At 38.9% G+C, this 26,399-nt stretch overlaps 1 protein-coding gene across 29 annotated transcripts in view; it reads right to left on the bottom strand.

Moving 5' to 3' along the window:
• KAT6B (lysine acetyltransferase 6B) overlaps positions 1-26,399 on the bottom strand; it is an 80,145-nt gene that overhangs the window by 16,505 nt on the left and 37,241 nt on the right. For 10 of the 29 annotated variants that reach the window (XM_035137469.3, XM_088670087.1, XM_060275038.2 and 7 more), the window contains 9 exons: positions 25,522-25,637; positions 25,223-25,304; positions 23,776-23,908; positions 19,891-20,822; positions 18,830-18,951; positions 18,275-18,390; positions 14,925-15,066; positions 13,439-13,600; positions 11,783-11,876 (listed from right to left, as the gene is read on the bottom strand). In XM_035137469.3, coding sequence (XP_034993360.3) covers positions 11,783-11,876; positions 13,439-13,600; positions 14,925-15,066; positions 18,275-18,390; positions 18,830-18,951; positions 19,891-20,822; positions 23,776-23,908; positions 25,223-25,304; positions 25,522-25,637 — 1,899 coding nt within the window. The remainder of the gene's footprint in view (positions 1-11,782; positions 11,877-13,438; positions 13,601-14,924; positions 15,067-18,274; positions 18,391-18,829; positions 18,952-19,890; positions 20,823-23,775; positions 23,909-25,222; positions 25,305-25,521; positions 25,638-26,399) is intronic. The other 19 variants (XM_088670096.1, XM_088670099.1, XM_088670101.1 and 16 more) reach the window with 3 other exon arrangements.

Raw genomic sequence — 26,399 nt, 5'->3', positions numbered from 1 at the left:
ATAAGCCTGTAAGATAAATCAGCATTATTTCCCCCATATTATAGATGTTGGAATGAGGCTGAGATAGTGGGTTGACTAGGACAACCAAGTGAGACTCAAATCAGAGATTCCCTCCATCACTTTAGCCACCAAGCTACACTAACTTTCAGCAAAATGAAAATATCTACTACTGGAGATACAGCATCATACAGACATATATTTATGGGCTCAAGTTCTGATACAACAAAAATTCAAAAGAGCTAATACTTTCAAAACCTATTATACCGGTAGTTTTCTAACATGAGCAATAGCTTGCTAACAGGAGCATTTATTAAAAATGACACACCGAATGGCAAACTGTTCAAACTGTTTTCTGGGGAGTCCTAGGGTTCCTTGGAACTTTTGGGGTTCTTCAAAGAAACATTATTTTCGGTAAAAAAGCAGGATATGCCCACTGCTCCCAATCTTCCCTTCTAGTGCGCAGCTTCAGGAGAGCTGGGAGAGTTTGAGGGCACACCCAATTCACATGAGCTAAATGGTGAGGCCCAAGAGGCTTGGCCAGTGCCCTAATTATCTGCATGAACTAAAACATGTCTCAGAATCCTCTGCAATGTACAAGGCGTCTGTTGCAGAAAAGTCAATGTAGAAATTGTTCCCCGAAGGTGTAAAGTTTGAACTGTACTGCTTAAAGGAAATATAACCTGCTTCAAAATAACTGAAATTCTGTAGACTATAAATAGCTACCCAAATTTGCACTCTGGCCTGTAGGATTCTTTTGGACAAAATTCACCACCTTCCTACTTTGGGGCTTGGAGAATTACTATGGACTTATAAAGGAAGGTAGGAGTAGTCTTTCAGAAGCTCACAGTACAACAAAGTACCACAACACTTTGTGACTTTCTGCTCCTACAGAGGAAGGCAGCTTCTTCTCTAGCACTTGCAACTTCACAAATGTCAACCTAAGTACGCGGAAAGCAACAACACATTAGCTACAAGGCTCAATTTACTTACAGCATACATTAGTTAATTGGTTGTGTGATTTAAGTTACATCCATTAAGTTAAACTTACCAAAAAGATTCCAAATAATTGATCTAAGTTGCAGGTAAATAAAAAACATTGATCTTGGATGCTCGTGTATTTATCCTGAAGTATCTGAAATAAGTACAACATGTCCCTGTTAAATAGATCACTCCAATGCTGTAATATCCATCTTGTCTAAGCAATGGATATCCTTAATCCTATAGGATTCCTCAAGAATCTATAGCCTAATTGGAGAATAGCCAAGCTGGCTGTGTTTTAATGAGCACAGTATTATGTCTGCAGCAGACAACTGTTAGATACAATTGCTTGTTACAAGACAAAATGAAGCTGGTGCCTTCTCTTCAAAGGAATATATGGCATTAGACCAAGACTGCCAGAGGTCTATATATTTTTAAAGTCTGTAATCAAGCTGTTAGCCAGAGGAACAAACATTTAGCAATCTAGCCCAATCACCTATCTTAATTAGAAAGATCAATCCAGATCACCATGGAATTCCTAGTTTTGTCATACTAATCTGTCAAATGTAAAGGTATTTCATCAGACCAAAAGATCCATTAAGCTCCGTACTATCAAAGCTGACAGACTGGGGTGAAGAAGGGAGCTATGGATCTCAATTTCAGTCCTCCCAGATCTCAGACAAAGGCTTCAACCTGTTCTGTCATCCAGAATGCTTCAATAGTGCAAGAATAAGATCTAGGGCTTCCATGCTCACAAAGCATGCAGTGAACTCCATACCCTCCCATATACTGTATTTCATTACATTCATCACGTGGATTAGTCAATTAGAAAAGCAGCACTATGGCTAGAATAGAACAAAATTGAAGAAAACTCATTAATGCAACTATTCTGGGCAGCTCATTTTACTATCATTAACTTTTTAATCTGTGATAAAATTCTTCTGCAATCTACACAAGCAGATAAACAATGCAGACTTTCTGCAAAATGCTAACTTTAACATGGTATCTGACATCCAGTTTATCATGCTTCAAAGCTAGCTAGATATACCCTGCTCTGGCCCATTTCTATTCCCAGGGCTTAAACTATCAAAATATTTGCATACAGCTGTTAAAATTTCCCACAATTCACAAAAAAGCCTATGCAGAAAAATCAAGTCTCTGGGGGAAATTGCCTAACAGCCCCTATCAGCAGAAGCCCTGGAAAAAGACATCTGTTTGCACAATGGATCTTCCACCCCCACCCCCGAAAATGGTTGGGGGGGAGCTAGGAGAACCCCTCAGAATAACACAGGGATGGGGAAAGAGAGGGGAATCATTCTCTCTGGCAAGCTGCAATGTTTGTGGGCCATTAGCACCCATTCAATGGGAAATGCCTCCCTTTATCTAGCATCTGACACATAAACACAACATAACTCTTGATTTCGGTCAGAAACTATTTCCCAGGATCAACCACTAAGATCCTCATTTAAGTTTCCTGTCTTGGAGCAGGGGCAGGAGAGTGGTAGAAGCAGAGATAGGCATGTAGGGAAAATGGCTGCATATTTTTAACCATAAAACACAAAAATACTAGGCTGGTCATTACCTTAAGATTTATAATTGGTAGCAGACAACATCAATTCCAAAAGCACGTCTTCTTTCTTCTCACGTGACAGTCCAACCAGCATAGATAGAAACCTTTGTTGGTTCTGTAACTGCCGACTATCTGGATGAACCAATTAGCCATGTATCTTTAAGAATGACATTCACAGCCCAGTTGGTTCATCAAGACAATTATACACTATTCACAAATATCAGCCACCCATGACTGAAAAGTGATTGGCTGCCCTAATGAACCCAATGGATTCAATGTTGTCTTTAAAAAGCAACAAGTTCTTTAAGACCTACATGACAATGGGGTGCCACTGGATCTAAATGTGTTTTGACAACTGCAAAGTTATATATAAAAACTGAAACAGTTCTTTAGAAGCGGTGTTCATATTGGTGTTTGCAGTACTTTACTTGATATTATACAAGAAACTGAGATGTCTATACAGCACATCAAACATAAGAAAGTATGCCTCCTATTACGTTAGGACAATATTTATGATATCATACATTTTGTAATAAAACAATACATACAACACTCACATACAGATCCATGGAGGTGATTTTATTTCTGTGATTTAATGAGCTAAGCCATAGTTTGGACCTGGGCAAATGAGTTGTAAGTCTTGGTTACAGCTCGTGTTTTGTCTGGAAAGAGCTAAAGGGGATCAAACAAATGGAGTGGTGTATTGGTTCTGAATGAAAATTTGATGTTCTTGAGCTTTATTTATATTTATAAACTGCCAACTACTAAGAAAAGTATCGTGGTGGAGTATACCAAGGACAATAAAATAAAATACAGCACCAAATGACAAACAATGAACTGAATCAATTCTCTAAAAATGCTTGATGGAAGCAAAAATGTTTTTAACAGTTGACAAAAGATCAGAATTGCTGGTGCTCATCTAATTTCAATAGGAGTAGCGGTTCAAAATACTGCTGAAAGACTTTACTTAAGCAGAAGGTGAACGAACATGTGGCTGCCACAGGATGGTCAAGAGGGCTTCTTTAGATGCTCACAGTGGTCTAGTATAAAGGACAAGGCAGTCCCCGAGTCCTGAAAGACCTCCTTTGCACGACTTTTCCAATCCAGCCTGGGATGGTGGGGCCCTAACTGACTCCAGCAACAAACGCTGAGACAGCTCAACAGAATCTTGGGTTGGGGCATTGTTTGGGTTTTTTTGCCACTGTATTATTATTATTATTTTGTATCTTATTTTTAATCTTGTTATGATTTGGTTGTGTACTTTTTGATGGGTTTTATTTATTGTTTGTGATGTTTTTTGCTTTATTTGTAACTATGTAATTTTGTCCGTGTTGTAAGCTGCCTTGAGCCTGGTTTTAACTACGGGAAGGCGGTTTACAAATAAAATGATGTATGTGGAGGCAGCCTGGTTCTGGGTCATTTAGGGCTTCATACACTAACAGCAATTATCTTGAACTTAGCTCAGTAATATACAGGGAGCCAGTGCAGAGCTTTCAGCACCAGTGTAATATGCTGATGTGGGGTTGTTCAAGCCAAAGGTTGGGTTGCAGCATTCACCATCTTCATCAAGGGCAGCTCTATGTAGAGTTCATTGTAATAGTTCATTCTAAAGCAGGCAGCCCCAAACTTCGGCCCTCCAGATGTTTTGGACTACAATTCCCATCTTCCCCGACCACTGGTCCTGTTAGCTAGGGATCATGGGAGTTGTAGGCCAAAACATCTGGAGGGCCACAGTTTGGGGGTGCCTGTTCTAAAGGTTAACAAGGCCTGCACCGCTGTGGCAAGCTACTCTTGTACAGGAACAGCTGTAGCTGGTGTACCAGCCCAAACTGGGAGAAAACACTCCTGGCCACTGTGGACAACTGTGCCTCCTATATCTAGGAGTGCTCCCAAACTACATACCTGCTCCTTCAGGGAAAGTGCAACCCCATCAAGGACAGACAACTGGCCTATTTCCTGAACTTGGGAACCGCTCATCCACAGGGCTTCCATCTTGCCTGGATTCAGCTTCAGTTTACTGGCCCTCATCACTGACTCCAGACACTGATCCAGGAACGCCCGGCCTCACCTGATTCGGATGTTAGAGAAATAGAGCTGAGTCATCGGCATACTGGCGACACCTTGCTCCAAATCTCCTAATGACAGCTCCCAAGTAGATGTTAAAAAGCATCACAGAAGATAGCACTCTATGTGCTCCCATAGTGCAAAGGCCAGGTGAGCAACGCCGGTCGCCCAATGCCACTCTTTGTAAACAGGCCTGTAGGTAGAAATGCAACCACTGAAGTACTGTGTCCATACCACAGAGCTGGTCCAGGAAGATACCATGGCTGATGGCATCAAAAGCTGCTGAGAGATTAAGTAAGAGCAACAAGGTCATACACCCCCTTGTCCCTCCCCTGATAAAAGATAACCCGACTGATTTGTTTCTGAAACTAGATCTGAAAGCAGCCTGAAATGGATCGAGATAGGGATCTGACAAGTAATAGGTGGGAGTTCTGATCCAGCAAATCACTCCACATGTTCCCATCTGTTCTGATACAGAGCATGCCCCATCACTAAGACAGACTTGAAGCAATTATGACCTAAGCACAAAACTGATGACACTGGTTGGAGACACTCAGACTCTCCAATAGAGTTGGAGACTCTATTGTTACAGGTGAAATCCTACTGTATCAACTTCACCAGTGATTATATTTGACAAACTAGAGGCTGCGTCTAAATTTGAAATGCATGAGCAATGTTTGCCCCCTGTACAAATACACAGTTAAATACCAATCTCTCAACAAGATATCTGTATCCCTTTTTCATTAGTGCTTCTACTGTTGGAATGTTAAAAAATTAGTGATAAAGTGGGTGGCAATGTATCTTTTTTTTTTTACAATTGGCAACTCGCTTCTCTCCGTTTGTGCTTTACCCACTCACTGCATGGCACACAGCGCCAGCAGAATGAACACTGGTATATCACAATCACGTCACAAAAAATGGGTAGTGTCCCAAGTTAATGTCATTGGGAGTTTTAATGAACATGGTGTCAGCCAGGTAAGACATCTACATTCTCAGAGAACAATCCATTAAAAAATTGTTTCTCTGCCATTCATCCAAACTGTTGTGTAGATTCCTGTTCATATTCTTTTAAAAGAAGACACGATGTCACAGAATGAGAAAGTGTATCTGAAGGTTGCTTCAACATAATGAGCAGGAGTAAGAAAGACGATTGGTCATCAGGCATCAGTCTGCTTGGGGTCTGACTTGGAGTACTTGCAGGAAAGTATTACATGCTATGGTTTTGTTTTCAAAATCTAGAAACTATTTTTACATTTCCTGTCCTTTTATAAAAACCAGTAAAATCTAAGCATGAAGAACAAAGCAGAAAACAAGTAACCAACCATTCATTCTTTTCAGAGCCTTCAACAACAACAACAAGCAGCAGCACCCGGAAAATGATTGGACAAAGAAAGTTGATTCATTATGTGCACTCAGCATCTCAATGCCCAGTTTGCATTCAGAATCGAAAGAATCATATGTACTGAGTGGAAGGTCCTATCCGCACCATCTATAGCTCAAATCTCAAAAAATTACAACAAATTTTACCTTTGCATGAAGGAACACCCAGCTAATTTTGGTTCATTGACGTTTTCCTTTGTCTACTATACAATACAAATGGCATTTTGAGCAAGTAGGATGAAACCAAGCAGTTTGCAAAGGCAAGAGTGAGCTAAAAACACACACAGAGGCAATCACCTCCTGCTTTATGCTGCTCCCTAAAAGTAAGCATTCGTTCTTTTCGTCATCTTAGACTGGCTGCACATTTCTTCTCCCTACCTTTGGTGGGATGCTAAGGAGGGAAAGAGTATTGATTTTCTTGATCAGAGTCATCCCATTGTCCCAATCTTTGGCAGCTCATTATTCTATTTGGGAACTGTGTTTATTAGCTCAAACTAGAGCCACTTAGTTTTTCTCCTAGACAGCACAAGACAGAACCTGACTTGTAGGTCTGACTTGCTTTTATAGGGTAGGAAAGCCTATTCACTCTTCTGCTTGCACTTCAGTACAAAAGTCATTTTTAATACTTCAATATCTCTAAATAAGAGGGAAAGTTAAAATGGCCCTCTTTGGCAAAATATTTGTGGCTCAATGCCCAGTGTATTAAGCTTTAAGCCATGATTTAGTCAGTGTGAGGAGAAAGGAGCTTGACCGCAGTGCATAAAACCTTACCCCACAACTAATAAATAAATAAATAAATAAATAAAGTCAGATCCATTTCCTGCCCCTACAGAAAGATATGGTCCTTGAAGCAAAGCAGGAACATGGGACACCAGGAAAAGGATCACTTTGCTGCTCGGACCAGAAAACTAGTCTGTCCTGGAAATTTCAACAGGGTCAGGGATTGTCACAGGGATTGCCTACTGCAGTTGAAGAGGCTCTTGGCTGGCATGGCTCATTGTCCCTATTTAAGCAAGAACTTGATCGTGGAGCACAACCAAATCTTTACCACAATTTCAAGATAGGCTGTGGGCTATCAGCAATTTACTATTTATTGTAAATTCTGGGCTGCTTCCAACAAAATATTAAAAATACAACAAAACATCAGACATTAAAAACTTTCCTAAAGAGGGCTGCCTTCAGATGTCTTCTAGAAGTCAGATTAGTTGTTTATTTCCTTGACATCTGATGGGAGGGCATTCCACAGGGCGGGCACCACTACTGAGAAGGCTTTCTGCCTGGTTCCCTGTAACCTCACTTCTCGCAGTGAGGGAACTGCCAGAAGGCCCTCAGAGCTGGACCTCAATGTCTGGGCTGAATGATGGGGGTGGAGACGCTCCTTCATTTACTTGGGTAATATATTTAAATAAGCACAGGAAAGCTAAATTGTTGAGTTTAATTTTAAAAAATTAATTTTTTTTATTAAAAAATGAAGTTTAACATGCTGTTCTCGCTAGCTTGCAAATGACTGTTTAAAAATAGTTGCCTTTGGGTATTTCCAAATTACAACAGTATTTTAAGGTGTATTCATCATTTACTTATTTGTCTTCCTCAAAGGTATCAGTCAATGGCCACCCTTCTAGCCCCAGGACTTTTCTCAATTGTCCATACGTACTGAAAGTTGTTTGCATACCTTGATTAGGCAGAATTTCATTCCAGCTGATCACATGTCCAGGACTGTGAAGAGTAACATATGGAGCTCAATTTGGTAGTCAATTAATGAGCATAGTTAGAAATTGAGCTATTAGTGCAACATATGCAAACCACGACGAGGACTGCCATGCTGGTTTTCTTCGCTTCATTATACAGCCTAATGACATGCATTGATGTCCTACAGCTTTCAGTCTGTGTGCCACTAAAGTTGAAAGTCCACAAAATGGAAAGTGGAAGCTGCAGACTCGTGTTTCTGAGATGTGCAGCAAGAACAGCCATTAGAAAACACAAGCAGGCAGGATAATTGTGAGGGGAAATGGAACAAAATCAAGGGGAAATAAAACTAATCATTGAAAATGATTAGTACTTGCGAAAATACCTGTTCTTACACTATTTGGCCACCCAAATTCTGGCTGTGGCAACATGAACGGTGGGCATCAGGTTCTCATATCTGATTCCTGCTCCACTCCTCATTGGTAGAAGTTAAGAGTGGAAGATCTCGCATGTATCTCCCTAACCCTGAAACAACTGCTAGAGCAACAGGGGTATCTGTAAGCCTGGTGTATGTGGCCAATCTCATCTTCAGGGCCAAAGGATCATCTGAACTGCCTACAGTATGAAATAATTCATATAACCCTTGCACTTATGAACATAATTTTCTGCTATTTGAATAGATTGCTGCACATGTCCTCAGAATATTGTTACCGTAATTGCTGTATCTAAAGAGACTGAAGGGCTGTAAGTATTAACACACTAAACAGAACATCTACCCTTCACACAGCACTGCATTATCTGAGCCAGAAAAACATAGTGAAGTGCTAGAGTAGCCAAACTTTTTATTAACCATTTACTGTATCTATATTCTGCATTTCTGCCAGGGCCATTCAGGAAGTTTACAGTTACAAGTAATGCAAGTAATCTGCGAACAGGATGCAACGGGTGAGCAAGGGGAAAGTAAAGTAAATGAACTAATGAACAAAAATCATTTCAGAATGCCCAGGTAAAGTGATCACTACAGGAATGTTCTGGGAGAGGAAGACCTGATGTGAGACTTTTCTCTTTGACTCAGCTAGGTGGAATGGCTGCAGATGGTGGCAACTCTGTGAGCAGAGCAGAGACCTCCTAGTCCAGAGTTCCCCAAACTCAGATCTTCAGCTGTTTTTGGATTACAACTCCCATTATCCCTAGCTAGCAGGACCAGTGGTCAGGAATGATGGGAATTGTAGTCCCAAAACATCTAGAGACCCAAGTTTGGGAAACCCTGATCTAGTCTAACCCATCTAATCCACCCTCCTGAATTTCTGTCCTCATGCAACTGTTTAGTTTTATTGATTTTTTTTGTGCTGTGGATTTTAGTGTGTTTTAATTGTTTATCACCCAAGGGACTCTAGCTATACAGCGACTGGCTAAATAAATAAATCCACAAGTGGATCTTCAAGTCCAGGGGCTGCTGTTGCTCCTTACTTCCCTTGTACTACAATTTGATGAAATCAGTCAATATTGTCACACAGCCTACCAGAGGCCTCTATGGACATTCTGCAAAGCCTAAAAAGTGCAACATAGATGCTCACTATTAAAGCCTTGCAGCACAACCCAGAGAAGCCTCCACTACATTACAATTTTGATGATTTTACTGACGCCACCCTTCAACACATTAGAAGCCTCTGCTTATGAAGAACAAAGCCCACCATAGCTTATACCCATTTATTTGGACCCCCCCCCAAAAAAAAACTATGTAAGCAGTCATGTTGTTCCACTAGAGCATGGGTAGGCAAACTAAGGCCCGGGGGCCGGATCCAGCTCAATCGCCTTCTAAATCTGGCCTGCAGACGGTCCGGGAATCAGCATGTTTTTACATGAGTAGAATGTGTCCTTTTATTTAAAATGCATCTCTGGGTTATTTGTGGGGCATAGGAATTAGTTCATTTCCCCCCCCCAAAATATAGTCTGGCCCCCCACAAGGTCTGAGAGACAGTGGACTGGCCCCCTGCTAAAAAAGGGTGGGGCAAATAAAAAACAGCATAAAACTTTGATTAGAACTCAAGATGTGCTTAAATATCCCCCTACCTCAATTACATTCTCAATTCATTCTTCACAATAGGAATTTTAAAGTAATTTTTCAGGCAGAGCAAGTAAATTTAAACAAATTTCATCTAACCCTTTTCAATATGATGCAGATTATTGCTTTTCTTCTTTTATCTTTCTGGCCTTATCCCCCTACCACAATGCAATGGTTGAAACCAACTAGAGGGGAACAACCATCTCCCCCGTCCCACCACAAGGATGTCACTATGAATGACATTCTGTCATAATGCATTGTCCCCATTGTGTTCTGTCACAGGAATGCAATGCTGCACAGCAGGGAGCCAATGCCTTAGCAAGGCTCTTTGGGAGGAGTTTGGGAAACTCTTTGCTGTTTCGTATTCGAAACAAGTATGATACAATGCATTTAAATTCACCTGCACCCCATATTAATATAACCTTGGCCTTTTAACCCCAAGCCTCCTTCAGCTTCATTTAAAAAAAAGGGGAAAAAAAGAAACCAGCTGAAAATCACAAAATACTGAGCTACCTTTTGAGTTTCACAGAACTCTCTCTCAGGTTGGATGTAAAAGAAGAAGTGGGAGGGGGGAAAGGAAAAGTGTGTTGTTGGTAAAAGGTTGGAATCCCTGTCTGCAATATATAGTAGGACATAGTGAGTCTGGAACCTTCTCCCCTTCCCAAACATAGCTTGTGCCTTGGGCTGTGCCAAAGCACACTGGGGCAAAATATGTAGTTGTTCAGATCTCCGTGAACATCCCTTGTGAGAGAGTGTGGTGGGGAGTTCTAGGAAGGTAACACTCTTCTCTATGGGATTCGTTCACCTTCTGAGTGAAGAATTCACTGGACATCTAGATTTAAATAGATGCAGACACCTTGTCCTCCCAGTCAAGTGAAGCCAGAAAGATGCAAATTTCAGGAACCAGAAAAGCCTTGGAGAAGCTTGTCCTTCTGTCTCCCTTAAATGGGGTATCAGTGGGTGAGTTTGCTGAGGACACACATCTCCCTGAAAATGGGTGCCTGCTGTGACAACAATCTGCCAAAACTTGCTGAGGCAGAAGATGCAGGGTGCTTGAAGGGATGGGGCTGCCTCCTTCTATCATAAGCAGGAAGCCTAACACATTAAGTATGAAGCAATAACTCATGATGGGCAACTGCCAAGTAAGAAATCCTGTTGGCTGCTACCTCCCTTCTTAAGATTTATATTTGATCTGCATCTTAATCACCTTGTATGCCCCTCCACCGAAGAAAGCCAACCACATACATACAGTGCTATATGTTTACTGTGAAGCTTTAAAAATAATTGGGTGCACTAACACATGGCTTCCAAAACCTGGCTTTCATGGCCTCTCTCCAAACTATAATTCAAAGTTCAGTTCAAAAAGTCAATGAAATCACTGAGCTGTGGCACTTGCCTGTTGAATTATACTATTTGTTTTATCAAATTGTTTTTTTACGGATACTGAAATATTATGAATAGCTCCAACATTTTTAAAATTATGTCAGATGGGCAACTGCATGATGAATACAAGATATAAACCCTGAATACCAATTTATATATTGTGCAGCAAATAGTAGCTTTTACTTCAGAAGTGAGTTAATGACATTCTTTAAAAAAAGAATAATAAATTGAAACATTACGCTCTCTCATCATAAGCATTGTTCAGCTAAAATGTACTCCATGTTAATAGACTGGGAAACTAGAGAATGCCTTGGACTAACACCTTCCTTTGCTTTAATCACAAATAATTGCTTCTCTTTGTACTAATGAGCAGCACAAAATGAATGCAATTTAGACAATTCATTCAGCGTAATAGCTCTGAGAGTTAATATTACTGCAGAGAGACACATTCTCAATTTCCTGCAGTACAACAGAGGCACTAGATTTTTCACTTGAGGGAGCTTTTCTGCCACTTCACAAATAGAAATAGAAAGCCCATTATCTGGTGATAAAAAAACGAACAACAAAACAGGTTAAATAAAGTTTTTATGTAGCTGTATCCTCATAACCACCAGCAGCTCTCAGGATTATGACTGTAAGCAAAGCCATTCACTTACTGAAATCAATGAGAAATCTTCCAAATCCTTGCCTTTGGTACTGGGGCATGATCATTATGCAGGAGACATTGTACTTCTGCTGGCAGAGCTTTTCCTGGGGGAAGGAGAAACAGATCAAGTATGTCAAAACACTGCTGAAGTGGGCAATTCCATACACCTGCCTCTGCCTTTGTAAAATAGCCCAGTAAGGTAAACAGGCAGCAGGTCAATACGAAAATAGAGTAAGCCCCTAGAAAGTAATGTCGCTGGTGAAGTATGACAGCAAATCAAATGTATCTTCCAAAAAGATTTATTTTACGAGATGACACCTCAGAAATTAACAACAGAAAAATACAAAAGGAACTGCATGAGTGAATTTCAAATTCAGAGAGTGGAAAGAATATATTTTTTCTCATGCTGCCCTGACTTTTGTGTCAGGAATGTACAAAAGGGAGATGATACCTACACGTTTGCTGAAGACAGCTGTTTGGATCATAAGTAATGGCCACATTAAAATAACTTACTGCTTTTCGCCAGCATTTCATCTGTCTCTCAGCAAATACTTCTAACTGACAGAACTGCTTATCTAAAGTAATATTTGAAACACATGCTGCTTTCATACAGTCAGGTGCATCCACCTTTGAATACCAAGTAAATTTCCATCAGAATATGGCACAGACCAGAAAGAAATATAATTTGATGTCTACAAAAACAGCAGAAGGAAAGATTAAACCGGCTGCCTAAAACAAAGCCAAACTCAGTAAGATGCCAGTGCAGTGGGATCTTCAGGGAGCAGAAGTCATGCTGGCAAATACACCCCAGAACTCTCCTTGAAATCCAGACCACGTGTATGAGTGGACTAACAGGGATAACTCAAAATCTCAGTGCCTCTGTGCCACTAACCACTATGCATCAACAAGCCAAGACGGCTGCTTCTTTACAAGGAAAACCTCAGAATAAACTCCAGTGTAACTTAACTACCGGTAAACCACCTAGACTGTCTCACTTATTCAAGCTGTCTTTATATGCACCTTCTATCTTGTCTCCTTCTTTGCCATTCCTACACTAGGCCAGGGCTGTGGCACTGGGACCACTTGAAATTGGCCTAAGGCTCAGTGGCACGTCCCATTCCACAGTTTAAGAAACATTTAGAATAAACAACCAGACACAAGACAGACTGGAATTAAAACTTGGGGTGGGGGAGAGCACTTGTTGTCAAAACTACAAACTATTATTAAAAGATGAACATAGCTAGAGCAAATTATATATATATGACAATGTAGACACTGAGTATACAGGGGGTGGAATCTCATGAGAAGACCTTAAATTTTCACTAAACAACAATAAGAGAAAACAGTAATAAAAGGCATGATGTGATGCTATACTACCTGAGTAACAAAACAAGTACAGTAATAACTATAACAAAACTGGAGTGCCAAACAAAACAGGAGATTTGTCACACCTGATGGAAACATTCTAAAGTGAAAAAATACTTTAGAATGATAAATAAAGCCCAACAGAGAATAGTAGAGATCTTAAAATGATACTGGCATTGTATTTGTTTGTAATCAGAAAACAGTGTTTGCTACCGGTTGATATTATGCATTCCAAAACAGCAGTGTTATTGCTTTGGCACAAAAGCAAGATATTCTCATAATGTTAAGATCAAACTTTTACCTTGGAGAAGTATCCAACTAAGTGACATCCTTTCTCATCATTCTTTGTGAGAACATAGAAAAGGAATGGCTCAACATCATAATATAAAGTTTTGTGGTCCAGAAAGAGCTTTGCTAACAAGCAAAGATTTTGGCAATAAATTTTGCTCATATTCCCATCAACCTATGGAGGAGAAAATTTCGCATATTAATATTTAAGTATGGAAGTGGATCACTGCACATAATATTTAAAGTGAACAAAACCAGATTTTTCTCAGAATCTCAATATTATATTAAATATTAGGCCATTAATATTTTTTTAACAAGTAACTTGTAAAATATAATTTTGATTTGTGGCATTACAAAAGTTTATTCCCCTCAAATTAAAGATACAAATTTGTAAACATATCATTAAAGATACGCTAAGCTGCTGGGTTTTGAAGGCGTTGTACTAGATGGAGGATAAAGTGAGTAACATTATTCTAAGTTTCTGAAGTGTTAAGTCTGCAAAGAGGAAGTTACTTTGGTATTATATACAATCAGAAGTTGTTACGGTAGATACAAAAGCAAATACTATCTTCAATGAAAAAAATGTTTCCAAGATCAGTTGAAAATAGTGTCACTTTCAGATTAATTCTTCACAAATTACATTTCTTTGATCCTAAATACATGGATAGAAAGATCAAAGGATGTAAAATAGCTGCTGCTCTTTACTTTACGTAGGGAAGGTCGATACTTCCTTGTGTTCTTTCTTAAGCATGCTTCTACCCTGTTTCTCATATTTTAAGGCATCCCCATAAAATAAGCCATAGCAGGATTTTTAAGCATTCAAGGAATATAAGCCATACCCCGAAAATAAGACACAGTGATAGGAGCAGCAGCAATGCCGGCCGCGGCAGGAGGAGGAGGAAAAAAATAAGACATCCCTTGAAAATAAGCCATAGTGTGTTTTTTTGAGGAAAAAATAAATATAAGACGTGTCTTATAATATGAGAAACACGGTACATTGAACGAGTATCCTTCTTCTTCAATTTATCTTACTTGCTTTCCATCATTTACTCTTTATCTTACCATATAGCCTGATCTGTACAGCAATAGATTACACAATACAGAATTTCCTTTTACACAGACTACTGGTCTGAAGTTCCTACCACAATTCTTCTAAACTTCTGCTAGGGTTAAAATAGATTTCCAATATCAGTGGTCTTCCAGGGTTCTAACATAGTGGGACAGGTTTACTTGGGAAATCAGGAATCTTTCAGGAGAAGATGGAAAACCACACTAAAATCAAAAGTGTTCCTCCTTGAACAACAAATAACTCATGGGAAATGGGTACCCTCTGGAGCCAAAAACATTGTGTGTGTGTGTGCGCGTGCGCGCTTGGGTGGGTGGGGGGTCAGGAACACCCACATTACGGATAGTTGTGGGTGGGGAGATTAATACATTTACTACATTCTTACTCTTCAACTAGCCTGCAGTACTACTAACACAAATAAAATGCTGCCTACCTCAAAGACTGAAAGGTCCTTCCTCCTGTAGATTTCATTGGCTGGAGGATGAAACCAGCCACACTTCTTTGCGTGCCTTAGCAAAATATTTTTACTTTTCATATATTTAAGACAGAATTCACACAGGAAAAGCTTTGATAGTCTGTTAAGTTTAAAAATCAGAGCAGTTAGTATACAATTATTTTTATTTTAAAAAGACAACATTCTTAGTCAACCAGGGCACTATATATATTAAACAAGCAAATAAAAAAACAGACAAGCTTAAAACATATCATACTTCATAACAAGTTGTTTATTAAGAGGCTGGAGTCATAACAGTTCTGTTGAGGTATTTCCTTTTTTAAAAAAAATTCTTTATTGAGATTAAAATAAAAAATATAACAAAAAAAACAATACAAATAATATAAACAATACAAATAATATAAACAAATAAACCATACCTAAAACACAAATTATACATAACCAAAAACTTCTACATCGAATATATCAAATAAATAGATTAAATCCAATATGTGCATCCTTCTTCTGTAAACCGACTTCCACTTGTCTTCCTCCCGGGCTAATACACTCATACCTTTTTACACTGCTTCACTTAGTTTCCCAATTTTGATCTGTACAGAATATTAAAAATCCAAGTTTTTATCATGGGACACTGCCTTTTAAGATATTCCCCATTTTTTTTCCAAATTTTGGATGAATTTTTTTATTACTGCCCCCTCTAATTGCATTTGTTAATTTAGCTAATTCCACATAACTTAATAATTTTTCTTGCCATTCTCCAATTTTGGGGGTCTGCTGAGGTATTTCCAAGTGCCCATAAATTCTAGCTGGACTTGGGAGCAAATTTATAAATAATAATAATAATAATAATAATAATAATAGTAATAATAATAATAATAATAATAATAATAATAATAATAATAATAAACCAGCTGTGAAGTCAAATCCCATCATAATATTGGAACATTGTTATATGTATTGTGAAAACACATCAATGTTATGATTCTGAATGAAGTTATCTACAGTATTCATAATTCAGCCTTTATCTAAATTAATGAACACCTGAATTTTTTTAAAAAATAAAACCTGCAATTAACAACCCCCCACTTTCCAACTTTTTAAATGACTTTTTAAATAATACAGTTGCATTTACAGAAGATACAAAACAAAGAAGATAAACAGAAAAAAGGGAAGAAGGAGACAACCGAGATAAAGAGAAGCTAGAAAAAGAGAAAAATAAAACAATAAAAAAGAAACAAGGCAACAGAAAAGAAATACTCTGATTTTCCATCTGCCAGTCACATAAAAGAGAATATGATTATTTAAAAACTTGGGTCAATGCGAACATCTACCACTTTCTGTTAATCAATATTTCCTCCCAGTTAAGGTGTCTCAGAATCATTTATTTCCTTTTCTCATAGAAAGTCCAAGACTAATTGTCATTCTTAATAAATGTTAACCATATTTTTCCTTCAATTTAACTTCTATTAATTCTCACCACCATTACTCCATATTGAATAATATAATTTTATCTGTCCATGTAACACATTGAGCCGATATTCCATTTTTTTCTTGTTATATATCCACTTGTTCATGTCCAGTTTCATATGCTCAGTTCTCTTACTTGTTATATTCCATTTCCTGTTGTATTATTCCATTTTTGTTTCTCATTATATATCTGCAAGTTTGTGTCCAGTTCTGTGTATTCAGTTCTATTTCCTGCTGTAATCTATTTTCTGTTGTGTTTACAATGGTATCCCGATCTCCTCTAGGACCTTCCATTTTTGCTTTTTTCCAGTCCTTTTCCAGAGGCAATACCATAACTTCAACATCACCATTCTCTGAATTCACTCCAAATCTGCTAACGCTACAGAAAGGCCAGGAGTGAAATCCCAAAGCTTTTTTTTTCGCCTCTCAGCTCCATCAACACTATGTCCAGATATTTCTCTAAATCACCATTTGTAATCTTATCTTCTACTTCCCCAAATTCTTGTATGGGGGTCATCTCCATTTTCATACGATGATCTGATTCCTTGAGTATGATTTCTTGATCCAGTCCTGCCAACTTTTCATCAGTTTGATCTGGAGCCTCTGCATATTCCCCTACCTTATATTCCTCTGGCTCAATTATTCCATTATTGTCTGACTTATTTTCTTGCTCTTCAACATTCATCTGATCATTCTTAATTGTTCCACCATCAACTGCTGAACAATACCAACAGTCGCTGGTTGATCCAAAAGTACTTTTGCCATACTGGATACTTTTTATGTTCTGGATATTATTGGCCATTCAATCCACGTTAGTATTTCCTCCTTAAAAACAAGCACTAGTCTTTGACTTCTTCAGCTGCAGCTGTTATCTCTTTCTTATGGTTAAAAAATAGTTATCCCACTTTCATTTTCTCCAGCTGCTTAGCAGCAGGGAAGAAACAGAAAAAGGTGCTGGCATTTCTATGATCCGCTTTAATCTTTCTTGTCAACCATTCCCAACATTAAAGGGATGAGTTATGGGGGAGACAGAGCTGCTAGGCTGTATGTAAGAGCACCACTGTGAGAAAGGTTTTTTAAAAAGAAAAGGAGGTGGAGGTGGAAGCCTGCCGATTTTCAGGTAAATCTCTCCGCCTCTCCAATTTTGTTTAACTTTTTCTTTTGACCCCTCCAAAAAATGATGAAAATATAAACCATTATTTGATCACTGAGGAACTGCGGCCCAATTTCAGGCAAAAGTAGAGCATACATGATGGTGAGCACATTGATGGCAAGTCAATTCCTTGACACGATATTGTGAAATAGGAAGCTATTTATTATCAACATTACTGTTTGCAGGGCTTGTCATATTCTATCCATGGCAAAATAGTCTCAAAATGTTGAACTATGAAGATGAAAATTTTGGTACCAAGAAAAATAACAAATTACATTTTACAAATATGTGGATTTTCTAATTGTGGACACTTTGAACACTGTTGAACTCTTAATTATTGATGATTATTTTTGATGTTTTAAGAGCACTATCTCAAGCTCCATGTCGGGACATGCATGAAGTAATTTGGGGCTAGCCTTTTTTTCTTAGCCACAAAAGGGCGTGCATGAGGCATTCTGTACCGAAACAGGCTTATCTGCAGCCAATATATATTTTTAATCTTTGATTTTTTGGCAGTGCCAAGCTGATTTTACAGCAACATTCGAAGATAATATGCAAGCTAGGAAAGAAAGAGAAGGAAAGTTATGAAGTTCTGGTTTCACTGCATGTCTGAATTTGAGAAGCTTTGCAAGTAAGTTGTAAAAGTAATATTTTTGGAGCTATGAGATGGTGTTTGCCATAAAGCAGTTCATAGGTTCATTCTCCTTACCTTGCATATTCTTGTGGGTAAGGCGAGGAATACCATGTTTGGATCTCATATTTCCCAAATTCTATCACTGAAGGGTAGCGTCCATTTGTTTCTCCACCATTTTTACAACCAATTTTCTATTAATCACAATTAAAGAACAAAAGTTTTGAAAGCGCAATAGAATTTTCCCCCATCACATTCCACCAGTAAGGCTATTACACTATGTTAGGTGTTAGGTGGAGAGACATCTGTTTACAGAGGAATGAAAATTAGCACAAACTACCAGTATCTACAGTACATCCTTAAAAATAAGGACCTCTTTCAAGACACTAAAGTGCTGTGAAACGTATTAACTCTGCACCATGCCTGAAGCTATATAGAGAACTTCCCATTCAAGTTTACTTTTACCCTAATGAGATATTTGGGTTCCAGATTAGATGTATACCATTATATACAAACTAGCCTCAATAAAAGGGGCATTAAGCAGAACTAAGCAGTAGCACAATTTCCTCCTCATATCAAGCAACAAGTTACCGTATCAGTACTGTTCACATGGCTGGCACATGTGAATCTTACCTCCATTGCAAGTTCCTGGGCCTGCTTAAACATTTCCAAATCTTCTTCTGTAATAATATCCTTTCTTCCCACCAGAAACAGATCTGAGTTTTCTTGTTTGATGCTTATTTTGATTTCTGTACCTGTTGTTTAAAACCAGCAGAGAGTTTATTCACCACCATTATACAACAAACACCTTTTGCAATCAGAATGTAGCTCCCAGACCATTTCCTGAGCAACTACTGCTTTAAAATCCTGCTTCCCACTGATCTTTCCACAGTTGACGTAGCAAATCTTTATTATAGTATCTACTAAAACATTTGCAGATTTATTTTAAATAAACACGACCAGGACAAACAGCAGCATTTTCTTTCATGCCTTAACTTAGAATTTACACTCTACTCCTACCCAATTAAAAAAAAAGACATTTTGAATACAAAACTATATCAAACAACTGAGACAGCAGCATAGATTTTGCATATCCTAATCATATATCTGAACCTCTAAGAAAAAGAAAACAAGCTTTCAACACTAAAACAATCTTAGGCAAAACTATTTGAAACAGATTAGAAGAAACTAAGGCAAGGAATAAAGACTTTTGTTTCTTCAAGAAAAAAGGAAAGATTTATTTTAAAACTGGGAAGAGTAAATTTCACAGCAGTACAAATCCAGTGTTGTGTAGCAGATGGAATGTGTCATGGAAAAGCGATGGAGGAGAGGGAAATGAAGAGTTGAAATGGTCATCCTAATAAATGCCATCAGCACTATGGCCAGAGAAAGGGCAAGGGACAGCATGGAGTGGCTACCAATACGCTACTACAAAAGGCATAAAAGCAACATTATGAAGACATTGGGGTGGGTGCTAGTGCCACTACATATGCAAAAAACTGACAAACAAGGCGGTACAGCATTAGTTGGAAAAACAATTTGGAGATTTAGTCAGCATTAGTTACAAGGTCAAAGTTCATTGCTTTTGTATGAGAGTGAAGTCAGAAGAGAAGTAGCCAAGACCTGTGTGACAAAATAAGAATTTGGATTTGGACGGGACGCAGGTTTGGTTGGCGCTTTGACCTGTTGCTTACCATCATCCTGATCAGGTTTAATCCTTCCGTCTGCCAAGTTCCCCTTCCCTGGTGAGGGGGTCCCCATCTGAGGGGTCACTTTATACTTTAATCTGCCTAGAATCCTGCGCTTTTTAAGGAAGGTTGTTTGCTTGAAGTGACCAATTGCTTTAAAAGCACGTCCTCTAGACATACCCCATCCAGAGGCGGAGGCATGAGAAATAAACCTACTTCTAATCTCTTTCTTTCCATAGAAAGCAGTTTTAGACTTGGATGTGGAAGAAAACGCTGCTTTACGACGCAAACGCTTGGGCGGTGCATAACTCGGGTGCCCCTTTTTTCGAGAGTGTCCCTGAGTGGAATAAATATGAGAAAGTCCATCAAAGAGTCCCTTTAGCTGACTGTTATTAGGAAGGCTGCTAAAGGAGGGTGCGCTTGACTGACTGGAGGAGCTTTGGGGAGAGTTAGAAGAGATGGAAGTGCTGGATTTTTGTGAACTGGGGCTCTGACCAGAGATGGGGGTTGGGGGTGGAAGTGAAGAAGGTTTTAGCTTTTGTGTGGTACCTGTAGCCAACACATGAGAAGTACATGATTGTTTCTGAGAGGCCATTTTCCTTGGACGATAATGCTTTGAAAAGTCTATTATTTCACCTCGTGATCTGCGACCATCGGGTGACGGTGTAAAAAACTTAGTAAGGCCATCAATAAGCCCTTTGGTTTTCTTGTTAACGTTAAGTGTAGAGGCAGGTATGTAGGTGGAGGTGGTGGTGGTGATTTTGGTGGCGGTGGCACCAGGCCAGGTGGGGTCTGTAACAGCCAATCTGCTGCTTGAATCCTTCACAGATGCAGCATGACCAGATGAAGGTGTGGTACAGACTTTAGTCTTTTGACCCCTACCAGGTGACCCCCTTCCTGTGAATGCATTCATGGATCCTTCATCGCTGGTTACAGACCTAGCAAAAAATATGGAAATTTTTAAGAAGCAGTCAGCATTAACAAACCATAAAAATAAACGATAGCAAAACTGCATATGAATTACTCATGCTACTTTGCTTAAAATCTAAACAACATCCTAACAGCTAAATACTGCTGGTGAAGCCTCACCAAATATAGATAGATATACATGTTAGTTCAAAAGCATCAGAATTATATATGTTGTTATTTTTGATAGTGTCAAGACTAAATGATGGTCGTCAGAGTGGTCTGGGGGGTTAAAAGGTTTAATTAAGGCTTGTGTTCAAACCAACTAAGCCATCAACTTCCTCGATGCTTTGGGGCAAGCCACATTCTCAACATTTGTCATAAAACAGTAAATATAACAGCGGCTCCACAGAGTTATTGTGAGGACAAGAAGCACAAAGGCTGTAAAGCACGCTGTCTATTAAATAAGAACTATAATAAGTGCAATTAACCAGTGCAGTTGCAACAACTGTGCTCAGCAGAGAGAGATTAACAAAAACCAGAAATACACATCTCCCCCGCATCTCCTCTCCTTTTTTTAACTACAATTAAAGAGACTGGTCAGCCTCAGGATTAACAACTGTAAAGGCAAACTATTATAGTCACTCATCACAGCCCTTTCTCACATGAGTTCAGCTGCTGGAAACATTCTAGAGCTCCAGCCAAGGAAACTGGTGTTGCTCCACTAATCTTATATGGAGCAACTAGGAGCTGCCACCACAACTTTTACTTGCTCCACTCACTAACCACCCACCATTTTGCCACCCCTCGCCCACCTGACCAAACACCTCCCCCACAGCTGGCCCCAAAGCTCACGCCAAACCCCCTCCCCCTTCTCCCATAGCTCATCCAAACAGCTCTCGTCTCACGACTTATTAAATGTTTAATGGAGGGGGGTCCAAATTACTCTCTGAAGCACCTCCTTTAAATGTCACTCCATCAGCAGCTCACCTGGGCTCCATCATTTAATGGAGGATGGGGACGTTTCAGACAAATGACTCCCCAAAGCATCCCCACCCTCTTTAAAAGTCACTGGAGGATGGTAGAAAGTGCTTCAGAGAACAGTTCGGCAAATTGCTCTCTGAGGCTCCCTAGTCCCGTTCAATGTTGCTCCCTCCTCAGCAGCTTGCCTGGGCTGCTCACCATTTGCAACACTTGCTTCCTTGCCTGCCCGCCATACTCTTGTCCTGTTGCAGTTGGTGTGGCTACTTAGTGTCAGCTAGCTACATGAACTACAGTGGGACCTTTACAAAAGTAAAGATGTAAAAGAGAAAACATAAACTCCAGATAGAGAAAGCTCCCTGAAATACTGCCAGTGTGTTTTTTTCTTTTAAAAAAATGTTTAGGTGTACTCTCATTTTCCTATTCATATTGAAATACTGCCCCTCAATGAGGCCAAACTTAAATTCACAAAATGTTTAAGGGTATGCATTCCCCTGTGTACCCCCAGAAAAAAGCACTGGATACTGCATTTGGTTTCGGTTATTCATCCCTCTCTTCAAGGCAAATAGCCAAAATCTTCTGTGAGCAAAAGTACATGAGCTCCTGTCCCTAGATTAAATATTCCTGAATATTTTTGCACAGTTTGTAGAAACGATATGTGAGACTGCATAGATGACCATGCAGTAGAACATTTCCAAAAAGCAGCTGTCCTGCTAAGACAGGGTCTAAATGGGTCAAAGTGTATTTCAGGTTTTTAAAAAGCGTAAGTATTTAAGGGGGGGGGGCATAAGTCCAGCTAAGAACCGTGCAGAAGGTACAAATAAAAAATGATAAAAGGAAAATAAGAACTGGGAAAGGTTTGACATGAAAGCCGAGAAGCAGTACTGAGTTTTACTGGGAAAGTGCATCTAGCTTGATTAAGGAAGTGCTGATTTAGCTAAAGGCTAATGCAGAAACCTAAAGCTAATGCTGAAGAACAGTCAACAAACGCCAAACCAAACCAAATATCTTATATTTGTGATAAATGCAAGCAACCAGGAAAGTTTATCAAACTGAAACCAACACAATGCTGCATAATTATTTCACATCAATTGTATTCTCTTCTCATTTCCATCATCTTATTATTGTTAAGCATTATATATTTTGTTTTGATAGTGGCGAAACTGAAGTAATGAATATAAACAGATTAGAGAGGGAGCAGCCTGGGGCAACCATCTGGTTTGCTGATCTCCAATAGCCAACCAACCCTCCATTTGGCCCCAAATGCATTCCCTACTCCAACCCATTACTGAGAATGGCTAGCAGTTAACAGTCACAATCTAGTTAAAATCTCCTAAGCCTTGCCCACATGTTGTTCGAATATTTCAATGCCAGAAGTTCAGCTCTGTTACTATAAAGCCTATCACTTGGTGCCATATATGCTAATAACCATCTGCCTACAGAGGTTAACAAGCTCCTGATGCTATATGATTTCACATTGCTGTTCAATGCCACAATAAAGGTCCATTAAACAGTGCCACTGCACAGTCAACTCTTTTAGGATGAATGATTCAGCAATGCACAATATTTGTGTCATTTAGTTAGGTACATTTCATTAAGCAAAATGGCATACACCTTTAAACACCTACTCACACCTCCCACAGCAGAATTTATTCTAAAATGGATTCAACAAGCTATGATTGACACTCTAGAGGTTCAATATTAATTTCAACCTTTATATCTATGTTAAATATACGCACCATGGTACTGGTACCACATGTCATCTTCCCAATGTTTTACAGTTTCAGTTTACATCTGATGGAAGTGCCACCACTGAGAAGGCCCTCTGCCTGGTCCCCTGTAACCTCACTTCTTTAAGTCAGGGAACCACCAGAAGTTTAGTAGAAGGAATATGTACTAACTTGGAACAACCCAGCAGTGAAACCATTTCTCATCGTAAGCATCTGCCTGTTAAGTGCAACACCACCAAAATGTAGAAGACAAGCTAAACCCAAAAACACTTACAACATTCGTTGCTTTAGTTTATTTTTTGGTCGCCCAATAGGTTTTGTGTATCGCCGCTTTATCTGTGATGCTCTCTCTTGAAGTAACTTCCTTCCTTTTTTCTTTGGTCTGCAGACCTGGCAAATCCACATCCCTGCATTAATGATTCAAAAAAGATTTCGTTCAGGTGAAAGTGCATGAGCATCAGGTTCCAGCCATTAATTCTAGAAATTTCTCAATGAACAACAGAGTGATGCTGGAACATCCAACGATAGGAAGGAGGTTTGTAGACTAGCAGCTCTTGGGTCTGTTACCAGGAACCTGAAGTCACGAGACAGCAGCAGCAGATAAAGCAATCTCACCTACTGAAGAATTTCAACACCCCAATTGTCAATGTTTATGGTATTTTAAATATATTGTAACCCATGCCAAGAACTCTTGTTAGTAGGTGGGGTAAAAATATTCCAATAGCACAGTGCAGTTGCAGAACCCATCTGTATGACTGTCCATGGACTACAAACAATGATTTTGCAACTGTGACTCAGGTCCTGGCAATACCCAGTCTAGGCACAAACTGATGTCCTATGACTTTTAGGAATGGCTATTATTTCTAAGGCTGAGAGATGGTAAATTAAAGTCACTGGGACTGCTGGCCTACAAAACAGCAAGACTGCAACTTGTCTATTTTGCTAGCATGCTGAAGTGCAGAAGACAAGCTGGTATGTTTATTTTAAGGATACCGTTAACTTTTAAAAGCTTTAAATTAAATATTAGAATAGAATACAGATGACATTGATGATACAAAAGATCATTTCCTTTGCAATAACAATAAACTGATTGCCTGAATCAGAATGCTGTAACCAGCATTATCAATACCGAAAGTTTTTAGTGGCTTGAACTATAAACGACAATAATAAGAATCACATTTTGATCGGCCGACAATATTGACAGGTTACTGTCACCTTCCATTTTAACATTACAGGTAACAACAATGTGAGCACATTTTCTTGCATTCATGTGATAAAGAAGGTGAGCTATATTTACGGACTTCTTAAAAAAAGTCCTATTATTTGAAAGGTAATTTGGTAGAAAATTAAACTTAGATGAGGGAAATCTGAGCTAATGGTCCATGCTCTGCCACAAATTTATACTGTGACAAATTCTTAGCTCTCCAGCTACAGAAGCTGCTACAAAAAGACAAGAACAACAAAAAAGAACCTGAACGGCCATCTTACAATTCAAATGTACTGTATTATGGAAGCTATAAAGAATACATAGAAAAAGAGGGACTATTTCAGAACCCTCCATCACAAACACATCAATGTATCCAAGAATGAATAGCTTATACATAAATAATTCACTGAATCAGTTCATAATACTGAACTGAAAATCAAGATATACATGGAATGTACAAAACATACATACATACAATCAAGCCATATACACTGAAAACATTTTCAGAGATCACCTTTTGGCATTCGGGAAAGAGGTGGGTCACAGCACTCCATGTGGAAACCTCTATCACAAGAATCACAGAAAAGCATATTATCCTGAAATTGAAATGGAGGGAAAACAAAAGTAATCTTACAAAAATATTTTTTCATGGAGTAACTAGCAAAAGACAAAAACAAACAAACCATCATCCCTTGCTATCATTTTCACTCTTTTAAAAAAGCAATTCCAACTAGGCTGTAAATGTGGTTCAACCAGACCTAAATAATTAGACCAAACATTATATATTATTTGTAATAAGGGATTAAAACTTACTGCATTTTTGCCTTGGATTCTACAGGCACTGCACGTCTTGCATTCAATACACTGCCATCTTAAGGCTTTTACATTTGTCGTCAACTCCAGACAAAATTTCAAACAGGATGGATGTCCTACAAAAAGGCAGTATTCATACATGAGGATTATTTATGTTCCAGATCACCTAAAGCTCTATGACATCTTCTCGAAGTACTATTTCATCAGTACATCTTCTCTCTCATGGACAGAAAGAGAGGCAGCTGCAATTACAAGACTGCCCAGAGAACCTCAATTATTTGGTGTCTAACAAATGTAACAAATAAAAAAGTTATATCCCTTACTATTCCTACTCAGAGTAGACTTATTTAAATGAATGGACCCAAGTCAGTCATGTCCATTCATTTCAATGGGTTTTCTCTGAGTAGAAGCAGTGTTAGAAACTGGGATAAAATAGCTAGGAGCCAAATGGCTCCGGGGACCTAACAGTATGTCTAGTCGCCATTTGGGAGGGCGCCATTTGAGAATTCCAACACTTTAGTTGCAATTCACATAAGAGACACATTGCTGATATCACATTTTTATCAGAAATTGTTAATACATGTTTAATTTGGTGTTGACAATAAAAATATTGGTACCATATTTCTGTTTTCAAAATACTCTACAGTACTCTTTATTGTTAAACTCCTTAACATATTGTCTATCCTTAATGTATACTTTGAGGCTTCAAAGCACATACATCTCAGTAATCCTTGAATGTTCAACTACTACTATTGTGAGCTTTAAAAAATGTATCTTACGTGCATTTTCATTGTATTTCAACTCTTTTCTCTACGAGAGAGAGAGAGTTAATTTGTGGCTATGCACATATATGTCTGGATGTAGTAATTCAAAATTAT

Source organism: Zootoca vivipara, chromosome 5 (assembly GCF_965207765.1).
Source record: "Zootoca vivipara chromosome 5, rZooViv2.hap1.1, whole genome shotgun sequence".
In the NCBI taxonomy this organism is placed as follows: Eukaryota; Metazoa; Chordata; class Lepidosauria; order Squamata; family Lacertidae; genus Zootoca; species Zootoca vivipara.
The sequence above is the reverse complement of the archived record's forward strand: the minus strand, read 5'-3'. Positions and strand labels throughout refer to the sequence as shown.